Here is a 16,998-nt window from a genome sequence, read left to right on the forward strand (position 1 = left end):
AAAAGTTGAAACTTTTGTAATGTAGGGTTACAGTTACTTATTAATTTTGTATCTTTTTCAGAGTTCCGAGTGTTCGGAGATACCATGAACGTGATGACGGAGAAGGTAGATACCGTTTTATATTTCACGCTCAGCAGTAGAAACTCTGCCTACTATACGAGGGTGAACATGTCGAAAAACTTGTAGCAAGCATTCATGTTATGCATTTTCGAAACAATCTTTATTGTATTGTTTTTTTTTCCTTTAGCATAAGTGATTATCATTTCATTTTCCTAGCTGACAAGATAATCTAAGGAATGAAATGACAAATGGTTGACTTTGAATCATATACGCAATTCATTCGTATACCTAATACAAGTAAGATTATTTAAGAATGATTAATGAATCACAAAAAGAAAAGTATGGAATCATACAACTCTAAGAACACACCTTAAAAGTTCTATCCTTGATCAAACAGTAGGCCTACATTGGCATTTAATCGTTATCAATATATGATAATATCAAGCAGGAGGATACTCCAAGCAAGACATAGTTGAATGGATGGAATCTGGGGAAGTAAAACCAGCGGATTCAGAACCTGACCGGTCAGCCGCAACGCCTTTAGATGACCAGAAAGGGGGAACAGAACCTGTTCATCGTATCTCGTCAATGAGCGGTCATCATGATGAAGTCCCAGTTCAAGGCTTTGATATTCAGATGAATGTCACTGATGATATCGGCATTATTCGGCTTGAGGAATATGGTATTGAAGTTCACGTTCCATCGGGTGAAGCTTACAGCGCAAAAGACATTGCTGTGGATGTTATCGATGAGGTTCCACCTGATTTGCTCACAGTACTGAAGGAAACTGGAGCTATCATAACCGTTGGTTTGAAGATGTCGCCTTCTGATGCATCATTTGAGAGACCAGTTAAAGTGACAATGCCACACTGTGGTGTGTTCCAAAAAACAGAATCTGCCCAAATCGTCACCTATTATCGCAAGAATGGTAAGGTCTGAACAAATTTTCATTTTTTTTCACTTTCAAATTTCAAAGCAAAGTCATTACTGTTTCATGTCAAATGACATACTGAATATACTGTATGTCTACCTACAAAACCTGATGGTTCTTATTAATATCCCATCATGATTTATGTTGTGTTGTATCTGATTTATGTTTCTTTGTATTATCTTTAAATGGAAATCAAACAAAGAATCAAATTTTATTGAACTGAATTGCAATTTTGGATTTTTTTTAGGGGGTTTATATAGATATAAATATAATCAATCAGTAGGCAAATCATAATAGAGAGACTAAAATATGTGAAATGAAATGTCAGTTTACATTTCAATCTTTATCAAGCTTTAACATGCATTGTCATGATTACTTTAGTTAGTGATGAGAGTTGTTATTCACTCAATATCAGGGCCCTGGCCCCGAGAACGATTTTTGTCTCGCCTGCGACTAGAGATGATATGATATTTGATGTGGAGTGCCACATAGTTCGATTTTGCGACCACTTCTGTTTTTAATTTATATCAAAGATATAGTAAATTCTTCCCCAATTCCTTCTTTTATTGTACATGCTAATGACAAACCTCAGGCTTTGTAAATTCTTTCGTTCCGGTTTCAGTTCGTGCATTTAATAGCCATACTTGAAATTATGTTACCCCCTGCCTATATCTTACTTTCTCTTATCTTTGCTTGTTGATTTGTATAATGTTTAATATATGTATCGTGTAATCTTCTGTGTGTATCATGTAATTTTCTAAATTATTTTGTGCGAACAGATTGAATTTCCATTTGTACTCGATTGCAATTGGACAATAAAAATATCTGAATCTGAATCTGACACCAACATTTTACTATCCCACAGAAAGGTAGATGAATTAATAGATAGAATGAATTTGGAATTGAAAAATGTTTCGTCGTGGTTTAAATGTAAGAAGTTATCTGTACACATAAGTAAACTCATTTTGTTTATTTTTTTACTTCTCATAGGAATGACAAATTTCCCCCAAGACATTTCGAATACTGATGAGCCCATGATAACAAATATGTATACGTATAAGATATATGATATGAATACTATACAAATAGCTATTTTTATGTATAAATATCTTTACAAACTGCTTCCTCTTATATTCACCGATTTATTTTCGTATTTAACACAAACCTGTCGAAATATTTACTTAGAAAATCCCAGAACACGATTAAGTTTTTGAAATGACATCATAACTTAGAAAGTATATAGGTGTAGTTCATGAAACCTATAAAAAAAGGTGATCAAGTAATACTGGAGATTCTGCCTGAGTTTCAGATCACATGACCAAGGTCAAAGGTCATTCAGGGTCAATGAACGTAGACTATGTTTGGGGGATAAATATCGAAATCATAACCAAACGATTAAGTTTTTGAAATTTCATCATAACTTATAGAGTATGTAAACCTAGTGCATGAAACTTGGACATAAATATGATGAAGCATGATTAAACATCCTGCTTGCGTTTCAGGTCACATGAACAAGGTCAAAGGTCATTTAGGGTCAATAAACTTTGGCCATGTCGGTGGTGTTTTTTGAATTATCATTGTAACTTTGAAACTTTATGGAGCTAGTTCACAGACGTCTCTGAAATTCGATAAAGTGTCATTCCAGTGGGCATATAAGGGCTTCTATTTTCACAGTAAGTATATTGATTCGTAAATTTGCTTCATATTTTTTTCTCATTTATTGACTTTGATTTTATCATCGTATTTCGACGAATAGTTTCAGACAGTTTTACGGCAATCCCTTCAACCAAAAGAAGCCTGCAATGCATTGTTAGACAACGAGACCTAGATATCTACCTAAACCATTTTTCGGAATTCTGGATTGTAGCCCTCTTCACATGGGTATTCATTGGAAAACGAGTTATTTGCACTCCTTATATTCCGGTGTCAACTCCAAAGAATGCAAAGCATGTCTTGCGTCTGCATGTACGAGACGAAAACTTCCCAGAAAGAAAGGTAGGCCTCTTCTATTTTCCTTTTCCTATTGCATTCATCATAACTGTTTTCCAACATGCAGTGTGCTTTTTCCATTAAAACTATAGTTCAATCGCACTTTTTGCTTATCAAATAGCTAGCACTGTACTTTCCCCTTTTTTGTCTCGCGTGAACAAAGTTTGGCAGAGACCAGTGATCCGCATTTTCCTGTTGGTCTCTAAGTCCGTTGGTCTGCAACAAAACTATTTTTTGTCCAACTTGCTCTCATTTCTTCATTTCTACATCAGTTATGTTCATACTTGGTACGTGTTCATTGGGTAGTACCACATGAAAGCTCGAGAGAATGATGGGGTCAAAGGTCATCTAGCTAGGAGTCAAAAGCTAGAAAGATATGGGATCATGTTCATCCTTTTTCGATGTTTTTATTCAACTTTCTCTAATTTCTCTATTTCTCTACATCGATTTTGATCACATTTGCTTCAATTAGGATCCTTGGATAACACAGCAAGGGTTCATTTAAGGATGATGGGATCAAAGGTCATATAGGGGTAAAAAAGTAACGCTTTTGTGTCTTCAACTTGCTCTCATTTCTTTATTTCTGCATCAATAATGTTCATACTTGGTACATAATTATGATTGGTCCCACGTGAGTCAATGAGGATTATGAAGACAATTGTCATTTATGGGTAAAAATTTCAAATGATATGAGGTCATGTACTTCCATGTTTGAAGTTTTTATGCTACTTGTTCTCATTTCATTTTTCTGCATCAATCTTAAATACACGTAGTCCGAATGATCACAGGGTAATATTGCGTGTGTATTGTTAAGGATGAAGCTGTCAAAGATCATCTAGTTGTCAAAAGGTTATAATTTTTTGTTCACCTTATTGCTCTCATTTTTATTTTTCTGCATCAATTTTGTTCACACTTAGTACAAATCATCATTGAGTAATGTGTAGTTGAGGATGATGGGGTCAAAGATCATCTAGGGGCAAAAGGTCAAGTTTTTGTTCAAACCTCTCTCATTTCTTTATTTCTGCATCAATCATACCCATATATGGTACATATGATCCTTGGGTAATACCACATGTGTGTTTATAAAGAAAGGAAAGCACGCAGTGTGTATTTACATAAAATGGGTTAAAATTTAACTACAGAAAACAGGAAGTCCTGCTGGAAATTCATAAAGAGCTTAAGACAGTGTTCCTACTGGAGTAGTCTCTCTGAACACTTCAAGAAGTATTGCCGTTACTCCGCAGGACAAGGCAAATGTCCTCAACTGCCAGTTCGAGTCTGTATTCACTCAAGAGGACTGTCACATCCTACCTACACATATAACTTCTTGTCCATCCGCATGTATAAAAAATTGTGATAACAAGCCAGGGAATTGTAAAACTCTTGAAAGAACTAAAACCACAAAAGGCACCAGGCCCAGATGGAATCCTACCATCAGTTCTAAAGGAATGTGCATTGCTCCAATTTTACAACAGTTCTACCAAAAGTCAATAGATACTTGAGAACTTCCCGAGGACTGGTAAAGGGCAAAGATCTCTCTCATATTAAAAAAGGGGGATCGCTACGAAGCAAGCAATTATATAATTGTGGAGTTGCCGTGGTCGAGTGGTCTAAGGCGCCTGGCTATACATAGAAAGTCCGGGGTTCAATTACTTGGCTGTCGAGATAAATAGCAATTTATCCTGGTCGGACCATGTCAATACTACCATATTCAAAGCGAACAGGATTTAAGGCCTTCTTTGAAGAAACTTGTATAGCTGCCCCCGAAATGTAAAAAGAAATAGCCTATAAAGTGTTAGTACGTCCAAAGTTGGAGTACTGTGCTTCTGTGTGGGACCCATACACGAAATACCAGATCAATAGACTAGAAGCAGTTCAACGAAGAGCAGCTAGATTCGTCTGTAAAGAACACAGGAGAACCAGTAGTGTTTCCCAGATGCTGAAGACATTTGAATGGAAATCTCTTGAAGATGGAAGAGGTATCTCAATACATACACTTTCATATAAATCTGTAGATCACACTCCTTCAATCAGCGAAGGTCGATACCTAGCAACTCCCTCTCAAAATTGTGTCAGGACACGGAAATCATCGTCAATCTCTTTCTCCCGACCAACAACAACAACAAAAAAGACTGCTTCCAGTACCCCGGTACTCTTTCCTTCTATATGACAGAAATTAATCTGCTACCAGTAGACATACGTGAAGCGTTATCGGTCGATGGTTTTAAGACAATGCTTAACAAAATTCAAATGTCTCCTTTCATCCGGGGGGGGGGGGGGGGCACATCATTAATTCAAATTCATCACTAGCCACACACGCCTGCAGCAATTATACCCAATTGAGGAGTTTGCTTGTAGTAACAGGAAGAAGACGAAGACAGATGATGGGGTCAAAAGATCATATTGCATATTTCGATGATGGCGAAATCAGGGAATACTCGCGAACCACCTTGCTTATAATATTACTTGCATCATCACTACAAAAATTTAACGTTCGTGTAAATGTCTACTATCCACACTACCTGTTAAAGTCACAAATTAGTGTAGGCCGATTTGATAGATACTTTAATAATAAATTTATTTGGTTTCAAATTCAAATTTATTTTTTTTCACTTCCATCAAACAAAAACAAATTGTATACCATTATATAAACATAAATATTTGTATCCGTTGCAAAAAAAATTAATAATACATATGTTGTGAAAAAAACACTTAGACAAATTGGGAAACACATTGTAGGTTTTAAATATGTATACTATTTTACAATAGAAATTAAATTAAGATGGAAATGGAGGGACCCACTAAAAAGCAATGCTTGTAAAATGTGGGCCCCTCAAAAAATAGATAACACAACAAATAACAAAATAACAAAGTATAAATACAGATAATCAAATGAGAAAAAAAATGAGAGGGAAATACTCACAAAATAAATACGAAGTTATCAAAAATATATTTATTTATTTATTCATTTATTTCACATATTTAAAAAAGGTGGCCCAATCAGTACAAACACTCGTTTTCGTTGGGGCCCTTTAATTACAAAGTAGATATAATGTACATAATATATACAGATACATGTATAACAAATTCATAGATACAAACTTATGTATACATACAATAGACCAGCCATTCTCAATTACTTTTTTTGAAGCGCCACATTTCTTGTTGAGAATCTGTAATGCTCCACTATCCATTACGCAAACCAGCAATGTATCAGCAGAGGGGTCCAAAGGCCCCTGGTGGGGTCGAGGGGGCAGAGCCCCCATAAGTTTTTTAATATAATGCCTTTTAAATTGCCCAGAGGGGCTCTAATTAATATCAACAGAAGAAATACAAATGCCAACAAACTATATTACACAATATTAATATTAAAATAAAAATGACCAGTGACTTTTTCACAACATACCAATGATACCACTAGTTCAGACTGTTCTGCACCAGATCTATTGGCTTAAGCAAGTGGCGTAATGAGTAAAAAAAAATGAGGGGGCTAGATATGGCAGCTGAAGCAAAAATATTGAACTTTTCAATACAAAAACCTATATTTTGACATAATATTAAGAAAATAATATTCCACTCTTTCCCTTTCCTTTTTTCTTTCCTTTTTTTTTTTTTTTTTCTTGGCCGTGAACCACTTGGGGGCCCCCAATTCCCACCCCCATCTGTACGCCAGTGGCTGAATAAGTTACGTTCCCAGATTTTGCAAGGGCTGAGATTTAGGCGTTTCATTGCACTAACGCCCCAAACTGCCCCTCTTTCTCTACAACTCACGTGCAGTATCATTCATTCAATTCGTATTAAGCAAGAGTGCATGCAGGCAATCACGGCAGGCAATACATCTGAGCATAATGTATTTCACTTTTACAACTTCGGATTTTAATCGGCTCCGGAATCAAAGCTTGTTATGTCCCATATTCATAATCTTTTATGATCAGGATGTTCTTTGAATATCATACTATTTGATGTTTAACTCTTAACCAAAACGTATGCTCTGGAAATGCAAAATTTCTCGCCGTTGAAATAGAAATCCTACAAACGGAGTTTTCAGATCACTTGTGTGGGACATAAACTTTGTACAGCATAGAATAAATAAAAAAGGAGAACACCATCGATCCTCCATAACAGGGGTTATCGAGTGCTAAATTGGACAAAATCTGAGGAAATCAATTAGCAATTAAGTGTCAAGTAAAGAGTTTTTGTTTTCTCTTTGTATTAAAATGATCACCTAATCCTTATTTCCAGGTTACTAATAGATACATTTTTTTCTCCCCAATTTTTCCTTATTTTTACTTTATTTTATACCGGCTCCCGAGCGCCACTCCGCAAGGCTCGGTGCGCCACAAGTGGCGCGCGCGCCACCATTTGAGAATCCCTGCAATAGACTAATTTAAAATGTTACACGTTTACAGAATAAGGTACAAATTATACTATATATATATATATAGTTTGATAAAGGACAAAACAACCCGTCCTAAAATATATCCACCCTTCCCAACCCCCCCCCCCAGAATAGAGAAGAAAAGGGGGAGAATGCCCTGAGAAGATGGATGGGTGCTGCTGTACGTAGATAGAACACATGCCGTCGTGGACTCAAGCAAACTGGATTCAATGATTCATATACCGAACAAAAGTACGAATATGAATAGGAGCAAAAATTGTGGAGATTAAATTGGTGCGTCAATGATATTTTCTTAATATTGATACTGACCAGACTCTTGACAAACATGTGCACATTGAATGCTAGGTCAGTAAGAAATAAGGCTACCGATATCGTTGAATTTATAACTGATAATAATTTTGACATTGTTGAACTGACTGAGACCTTGTTGAAGGATTATGGTGATGTTATTACAGGAAACTGTACACCTGAAGGATACACCTTCTATCATACGAGTCGACAAGGAAAAGGTGGAGGTGGTGTGGGACTGGTGTACAAATCTGCACTGTCAGTCAAGTCAGAAGCTGTACCACATTTCAAGTCTTTTGAAGTTTATCGAGCTCGTGTGTCATGCCAGTTGCGTTCCCTTGTTCTCCTTGTCATCTATCGTCCAGAAGTAGTGGAAGAGCAAGGACAACGAATACCTTACAGTCTATTCCTTGAGGAATTTGCGGCCCTACTTGACTCACTTGTTCTTGAGTCATCTGAGGTTATCCTGACAGGAGACTTCAATATATGGGTCGATGTTTGGAACGATGTACGGGCTAAGCAGTTTATAAACATACTTTCTTCATATGGAATGAAGCAGCTTGTACAAGAAGCGACTCATTTTCATGGCCATACACTGGACTTGCTTATTACCCGGGAGTCATCCACCATATTTTCCCATGTATATGTTATCCTGGGACTGTCTGACCATCATGCTGTCCACTGTAAGCTTGATTTAAAGAAACCGTCTCCTTCTCGTAGGACTGTTATAACTCGCCCTCTACGATCGATGAACAGAGAAAAATTCCGATCTGGAGTCCATGAATATCTGTCGCAGATTGATATTGAGAATAACAACCTCTCTTTGTCTATCGACAGTTATAATCTTTCTCTAAACAGTCTTCTTGACAAGCTAGCACCTAAAAAGACTAGGAGTGTTATCATCAAACCCTCAAGTCCATGGATGACTGAGGAAATTCATGCAGCTTAGTGTCGTAGGAGACACCGAGAGCGTAAGTGGAGAAACACAAGAAGTGAAGAGGACCGCAAATTTTATAAGAAACAACGGCAGGGTGTTTCTCAGGAAATTGGGCAGGCAAAAACAAAATACTACTCAGAGTGTGTTGAAGAATGTGAAGGCAATCAAAGACGTCTTTTCACTGTAGTAGATACTTTGGTTCATCGTGAGAATGAGTCCGTTCTTCCAGTTTCCTCTTCTGACCAGATACTGGCTGAGGATTTTTGCCAGTTTTTCTTTAACAAGGTCACCAAGATACGTGATGACATTGACGCTGAGTTGCAGTTAGAACAACGTGTGCAGCAATATGAATCATTGCCTGTTCCATTGATGACTGACTTTCCTCCGGCTTCTGTAAGTGAGATCAGGAGGGTTGTTGTGGATTCTCCAGCATCGTCATGTGAGCTAGATCCAGTTCCTGCTACAGCATCTATATAACAGGCTCTCGTTAAGCCTCTCCTGAAGAAAGCAAATCTTGACAGGCAAGAATTTTCAAGTTATCGACCTGTGGCAAATCTAAGCTTCTTATCCAAGGTTATTGAACGTATTTTTGCAATACGTATTAGGTCCTTCCTTACTGAAAATGACCTTCAGAACAACTTCCAATCAGCTTACCGAGAGAAACACAGTGTTGAGACTGCCCTTTTACGCGTGCAAAATGATCACTGGAATGGATCATGGAAAAGTTACAGGGTTGATCCTGCTCGATTTCAGTAGTGCATTCGATACAGTTGACCATGCCATACTGCTGGAGAGATTTCAGTCTATCGGCATTGGTGGACGGGCTCACCAGTGGTTGATGTCTTTCAAACAGATCACAGATGGTGTGTGTACGTGGAGCTGTCTCGGGCAAAGTTCATCTTCTCTTCTCTGTGCCCCAGGGGTCGGTCCTTGGGCCACAACTCTTCAACAACTACACTCTTCCTCTTCATGATATCATCAAAAGGCATAATCTCAATCACCATATGTATGTTGAAGACACGCAAATATTTTTTCGCGCTCTCCTACACAAGAGGAAGTTGATGCCTGGATTTCTCGTGTTGAAGCCTGTTTAAGTAAAATTAGGAACTGGATGATGGAGAATTATTTAAAGCTTAATGATGATGACAAAACTCCGTTTCTTATGCTGGGTTCTAAGCTGCAACTCGCCAAGCTGACAATTCCAAATTTGCATATTGGTTCCTTATCGATTATTCTAGTGGATAAAGTTCGAAATCTAGGAGTAATTTTTTACTCTAATATGACAATGGAATCGCAAGTATCATCGAGTGTTTAAACTTGCGATCTACAGTCTCCGCAATCTCCATATTGTTCGCAAATATCTCACTAAAAAAGCCGCTGAGCAGCTTGTTCGTGCATTTGTTACTTCTCGCGTTGAGTGTTGTAACTCTTTGTTGTACGGCATTCCCTTGTCTCAAGTAAAGAGGCTCCAACTTGTTCAGAATGCCGCTGCACGTCTAGTTACCTATACGCGGAGGTCTTCCCATATCACAACAATCCTTAAGTCCCTTCATTGGCTTACTGTTCAACATCGTCTCACCTATAAAATTCTTCTGATAGCATATCGTGCGCTGACCTTCTCCTCACCAGAATACATCTCATCTCTCCTTGATTTTCGCAAACCTGGTCGCTCTGGTCTTCGTTCTTCTAAGACTTCTCTCGATCTCTCTATTCCAAAAACCAGACTGTCCTGGGGAGATCGTGCATTTGCATCAGCAGCTCCCCGTCTATGGAAAAATCTTCCAACTAAATTAAAAGACTGTATATCAGTAGAACATTTCAAGGCCAGTTTGAAAACTTATCTAATGGCCAAATTGTAAGTTGTACCAGTAATGAGTTAAGTTTATAGTAAGCGCCTTGAGCACCCCTAATAGGGTGGATATGTTTTGCGCATTATAAATTTCTTATTATTATTATTATTGATAATTTGTCTTAGATTGAGGAGGGATACAAGGCGGCTACCACGGGGTACTATTTCTTCGTAAGATGGCGCTCTGGAGGATTACACATTACTTGCTCAGAAAGCACCATGAATGGCCAGGCTAAGGTAATCTAACGAAAGAGTATTGAAAGTCGAATTGAACTCGATAATATCAACAAAACAGCAACAATACCAATAATAATGATGATAATAATAATAATAATAATAATAATAATAATAATAATAATAATAATAATAGTAATAACAATAAAAATAAACAGTTTGTATATCACCAATCATAATGCGTCTCTATGCCCCTCCAAATGACTTGGATATTATTAACCCGGATTTAGTCTCCAGATTTTTACAACGCACAAGCATTTAATTGATTGATTCCTGCCAGGTACCCATTTACCTCACTTGGGTTGAGTGCAGCACGAATGTGGATCTGCAGACCATTATAACTAATTAATTGGTGGACTTCAGTCATTCTTAGGAGTATATGGACTTCGGTCGTTCTCTACTTATTTGGAGGATGGATAGGACAGCCTCCCCGGGTGGAAGTCCTATACAAGGTGGGGATGGGGGGGGGGGGCACTCGAATTTGGAAAGGGTAGGGATGTGCGACATCAGAATCTGAAACCATACCCTTGGGAGCCGCAGTTACTGTGAAAACATGGGCTTAAAGACGAGATGGCCCTCTACAAAATAATGATCATTTGTCATGATTACCAAAGTGCTTAGAATATCAAAATTTTAGGTCAGATCCAATAGGAAAATTTTCATCTATCGCGCTTCGCTCTTCCATCAATAATATTGTTAAGATAGATATTCATCCTGTCAGTGGCGTAGCTAGGATTTTTTTTTCCTGGGTGGGGGGCACTGGGGGTCCTTGCTTTTTTCATGGGGGCAAGATTTTTTTCTGTGTGTGTATGTGTCACAAGAGCGGATCCGACTTTCGCCAATAGGGGGTGGGGCCTGACATTATCTTCACCTATATTTTCCCCGATCAGTCACTTCTTAGCTTTATTCTTATAAAACAACATTAATATGAAATAATCTCATAAGCCCTATATAAAAAGTGCGAGCGCAAAGCCCGAGCGATTTTTTTTTTATCTTACATGTATTTTGTCCTGAAAATTTAAAATTCTGGGCAATGTTTGTGATCCTGAACAAGATGCGTATGTAACTAAATAATTACTGCGAACGCCAAGCGCGAGCAGAATTTTTTAATAAATGTTCTGACATGATCGGAAAGAAACCTATAAATGACTGTTTACAGCTACTCACGAATACGGTACATATTTCAAAAATGGGAGCGCGAAAGCACGAGCTAAAACTTTTTGACATCCCGACCCAAAAAAAATTGACATTCTAAGCACTTTTTGTAATCATAAATGGGATAGGTATGTTACTAAGCAATTGATGCGAGCGCGAAGCGTGAGATTTTAGGCCTAAAAGCGGGACACTCTATTCATAGTTTCTACAAATTATGAATATATGGTTAATTGGGTATCATCGATAATGCGAGTGTGAAGCGCGAGCAGACAATTATTGATATTCTGATCTGAAACTGGATAATTTAAGTATATTTGAACAAAGAACATACAGGCTATCTCAAAGGTGCGTGCGCATGTTTTAGATTTAAACCTAGAATCTGGGCATTCTGAATACATTTTTTTAATCATGAAGATCACTAATGCAAGCGAGCTGAAAACATTTGATATTACGATCTGAAAAACACTATTTCAAGTAGTGTGTAGGAAAATTGTGAATTGGATGTGGATCACACCATGGACCTACTAGCTCCATGATCACACTTAATGAATGATGCGAGCGCGAGCTGATATTTTTTTGCCTATTATTTCAACAAAGGACCGGGACATTTTGTCATCCTTATGAAAATGATGACTATCTTCCTATTATCCATAAGCTTATCGATATTCCATTCTGAAAAGACCCAATTTACTTATTAGCAATTCATGAAAATTTTATTTTTTATTTGTTAATCTAATATGCGTAATGACAGCGTGGAAGTTGTTGTTTTTAAGGCTTGAAAACTAGACATCTTAAGCATTTTGTAATTATGAATACGCATTACAATGGTAAAATATATTTCAAACAATTAATGCGTGCGCAAATCGCGAGCTGAATTTTTAAAATAAAATGTAATGAAAAGGCCTGGGTTTTTTGTTTGCCTCTAAACAGAATTGATATACAGTACTCACCAATCAAAATGCGAGCGTGCAGCGGTAGCTTTAATCTTGATATTTTGAGAAATTTCAGGCGCCTATGGAATACACGAAGACAATAGGAACTTGGCAAATCAAATAATGCGATCACGCAGCGTGAGCTTGAAATGTTGATATGTAGACCATATTAACGGACATTTTACAGAGTGCATTTAATTTGTAAATGGATAAAAAAAATAATGAAGGCTCGATGTCCGAGCTGAAATATGTTTTGTATATTGACTTCAAAACTTGATATTTAAAGCTCCATATCTGCCTATTGAGCAAGATACGAATCTCATCGAACATGAACTTCGAGCGCGAAGCGCGAGCGAAAATTTTATTTAGTAACATTTTTTGTTGTTGCAAGACTTCCCCCAACATTATTTTATTCGCTCGTCTTCCTCCTCTTATTTCCCTCTTTTTTCATTATGTCTTTCCCCTTCTTTCTCTTTTTCTTTTCTTTTCTTCTTTCTCCCTTTTTGCTTCGCCAATTTTTTTTTAGAGGGAGGGGGGGCAGCTGGGGGGCACACCAAATCTCAGGGGGCACGTGCCCCCCCCCCGAAGCTACGCCACTGCATCCTGTTCATGGTCACAAAAAGTGCTTATATAGAATGTCCAGTTTTTGGTCGAAATATCAAAATTGTTTAGCTCACACTTTAATCGTGCTTGCATTGAATGATTAGTTAGACGCCCATCCTGTTCATGAATTGATTACCAATAATGCTCATAATTTCCGAATTTCGGTCAAAATATAAAAAAAAAATTCAGCTCGTGGTTCTTGCTCGCATCAATATTGTTTAGATAGATACCAATCCAGCTCATGCTTAAAAAAAAAACTGCTCCGAATGTTCAGTTTTCGGGTTTAAGTACATACCCTAAAATATCTCTCGCTTCGTATTCGCATTATTTTATTTGGGCGCGTCGTGGTATAGTGGTTCTGACTCTCGCCTTTCAAACAGATGATCGTGGGTTCGAATCCTAGTCATGTTGTGTTTTCCTTCAGGGAGAAATTTATCAACACTGTGCTGCACTCGACCCAGGTGAGACAAATGGGTACCGGAAGCAACTAATTCCTCAAAAAGCTGTGCGCACCAGAATCGGTAGACTAGCTTAGCCGGGGTAATATAGAAGCGCCTTGAGCACCTAGCAAGGTGGATACGTGCGCTATACAAATCCTATATTATTTATCATTATTTATTTGGACTTGTGAAATAAATCTTCTTGAACTTACTTGTATGAATAAATCTTAGATGTAAATAAACTCGTTAGTGTTTAATAAGGACTAAACCTTGAAAAACAACAAAAATCAGCATTTAACTCCCGATTGAGAAATTATGGATGAAAATATCCCCCCCCCCTACTCTGCTGAGATGTTAAACTGAATTGAAAGTTCAAAGTGCTTAAAATTCTATGCTTTCTGGTCGCATTTATTCTTTTAAAATGTGGTATTACATCATATTCATAGATATATTTTTGTCTAGCATGCATAGCAGGCCGAGACTATAGGCGCCGCTTTTCCGACGGTGGCGGCGTAGACAGCAACATTGAAATCTTAACCTATAAGGTTAAGTTATTGAAATGACATCATTTACCGAAAAGAGTATACAGACCTAGTTCATGAAACTTGGACAAAAGTTTCAAGTCACATGACGACGGTCAAGTCAAATGTCATTTAGGGTCTCTGAACTAGACCATGATGGGGGAATCAACATCGAATCTTCACCGAAGGTTAAATTTTTGAAATGAAACCATAACTTAGCAAATATAAAAACCTAGTTCATGAAACTTGGGCAATATGGTACCCAAGTATCACTAAACATCTTTTTTGAGTTTCAGGTCACATGTCGAAAGTCAAAGGTCATTTAGGGTCAATGAACTTTTACAATCTTGTGGGTATTTTTTGAATTTCCATCGTTACTCTGAAAGTTTTTAGAGCTAGTTCATAATACTCAGACAGAAGAGTTATCAAGTATCACTGAACATCCTGTGCGATTTCTAGGTCACTTGACAGGTTAAAGGTGATATAGGTACAATAAACTTTGACCATGTTGGGGGTATTTGTTGAATTACCATCACAACTTTGAATGTTTATGGAGCAAGTCATAAAATTTGGACGTAAGAGTAATCAAGTATTACTGAACATCCTGTGCGAATCTCAGGTCACAGAAACAAGTCCAAGGTCAATGAACTTTGGCTATGTTGGGGTATTTGTTGAATTACCATCGTTACTTTGAAAGTGTATAGAGCTAGTTCATAAAACTTGGACATAAGAATGATCGCGTATCACTTAAGATCCCGTTCCAGGTCACACGGCCAAGGTCAAATGTCATTTAAGGTCGATGAACTTTATCTGTGTTGGGGGAAAATTGTTGAATTGCCATCATAACTTTGAAAGTTTATTAATATAGTTCATGAAATGTGGACATAGGGGTAATCAAGTACCATTGCTCATCTCGCACAAATCTTGGGTCACTTGATCAAGATCAAATGTCATTTAGGATCAATGAACGTCCAGAGGCGCTCCACTTGTTTTATCAACACATATTAAAAAAGTTGTCTTCAATTGCCCTTTTTTGTGATTATGAAATAAGATAAATCATCATGCATCTAAAGCACCTTTTTGCCTGACGGGGAGGGGGTGGGCGCCATTTTTCGAAAAGTACACAGGGAAGCCAAATTAGGTCGGGGCCCCTGGTGCAAAATGCTTGATTATGGATACATGCCTGCTTATGATCAAGGTCAAATGTCATTTAGGGTCAATGAATATAATATTTTATTACTATATGAATGTTGTTTTTTGTGAATGATTCTATAGTTTTCAAAAAGTCAGCACTGCTATATTTAATCGCGTAAAGCATGCGAGACTGCCAGAGGCGCTCCACTTTTTTATTCTTGCATTTGATTTTTGCATTTAAAGAGGGTGGCAAATTGTGAATTTCCTAATTCGTAGTTATTAGTAACACCTCCAAATTCCAGATATTTTCTACACAGAATCAATATGTTTTATTAGGTAATTTTTTTTTTCTTTCATTCCAGACCATAGATGAAAGTAAGATTACCCATCTACCTGAGAACAAAGTGTCGTTCATTGTTGATACTCGAAACTCTGAAGGTGCTGACATGATATTACAGTTCATCATAGAACAGTGCACAATAGAGGAGATCTTAGTGAAAATGTGCCTGCAAGGTAAAAAAAAAACTAAATAATTTGTTATTTAATTAATCTTACTGTTTGATAGCGGATACTGATAAGACATTATTTTATTCTAAAACTTCACAGTTTGTAGTTATTCATGTAGTTATTAATCAGCACATGATTTATAATATTTTTTCCTTCAGCAAGAAACTGATCCACAATGTGCTGCACTCAACCCAGGTGAGGTAAATGGGTACCGATAGGAAGTAATTCCTTTAAAAAAATGTGTGTGCTATGAACGCCTAGCTTAGCCGGGTAATATAGGAGCGCTTTGAGGACCTAACAAGGTGGATATGTGCGCAATATAATACCCGATATTATTATTATTATTATTATTTCCATTGTCCACAACTTGATGTTCTGTTAGTATATTAAACAGCAACCGGACTTCTTCCAGAAATCTAGGGTTATTGTTCTATATTCTATCAAATGGGTCCTCTTCTCATTGTCACTTCTCTTTCTAATTCAAGACCTTCCGTAAGATATGAGCTGTTCCAAGCAAGCTTGCCTTCTGTATCGTTTCAAAGGACACCTCGACTCCTAGAACAGCCAGAAAGCTTATGTGTCTTGTTGTCACTGTTCCTAGGGCTCCGATGACTATTGGTACCACCTTCGTCTTCACCTTCCATTTCCTTCTCAGCTCCCATGCCAGATCGTTATACTTCTGTATCTTTTCCTCCTCTTTACGCCAAGCTCTGCAGTCTCCCGGAATCGCAATATCTATGATGATACATTCCTTATCCTTCTTCTTCAAGAGAACGATGTCTGGTCGTCTAGCTTCAATGACCTTGTCTGTCTGGATATTAAAATCCCATAAAAGTTTTACATCGTCGTTCTCTACTACAGGCTCTGCCCGATGTTCGTACCATTTTTCCGCATGGGGTAAGTGGTACTTCTTGGCCAGACCCCAATGAACTGCAGCTGCTACTCAGTCGTGCCTTCCTTTGTACTCAGTCTGTGCCATTTTGCTGCATTCACTCACCAGATGAGACACCGTTTCGTCT

The 16,998-nt window shown here is 37.6% G+C and overlaps 1 protein-coding gene across 1 annotated transcript; it reads left to right on the forward strand.

The window, feature by feature from the left end:
• Nucleotides 1-511: 511 nt before the first annotated feature.
• LOC129279420 (uncharacterized) lies at nucleotides 512-16,148 on the forward strand. The gene is made up of 5 exons (XM_064110964.1): nucleotides 512-988; nucleotides 2,748-2,986; nucleotides 10,580-10,690; nucleotides 15,835-15,985; nucleotides 16,138-16,148. The coding sequence occupies exons 1-5, from the start codon at nucleotides 541-543 to the stop codon at nucleotides 16,146-16,148; spliced, it is 960 nt and encodes a 319-aa protein (XP_063967034.1). The 5' UTR covers nucleotides 512-540.
• The last annotated feature ends 850 nt before the right edge of the window (nucleotides 16,149-16,998 follow it).

This window comes from Lytechinus pictus, chromosome 16 (assembly GCF_037042905.1).
Source record: "Lytechinus pictus isolate F3 Inbred chromosome 16, Lp3.0, whole genome shotgun sequence".
NCBI classification, from domain to species: domain Eukaryota; kingdom Metazoa; phylum Echinodermata; class Echinoidea; order Temnopleuroida; family Toxopneustidae; genus Lytechinus; species Lytechinus pictus.

What these genes read in the sequence shown, in the direction of transcription:
- LOC129279420 (XM_064110964.1), top strand. Translation starts at nt 541, where the DNA reads ATGGAATCTGGGGAAGTAAAACCAGCGGATTCAGAACCTGACCGGTCA. An exon ending in CACCTATTATCGCAAGAATG is followed by an intron (nt 989 to 2,747) that starts GTAAGGTCTGAA and finishes TTCGACGAATAG; the next exon opens with TTTCAGACAGTTTTACGGCA. An exon ending in CCATGAATGGCCAGGCTAAG is followed by an intron (nt 10,691 to 15,834) that starts GTAATCTAACGA and finishes CTTTCATTCCAG; the next exon opens with ACCATAGATGAAAGTAAGAT.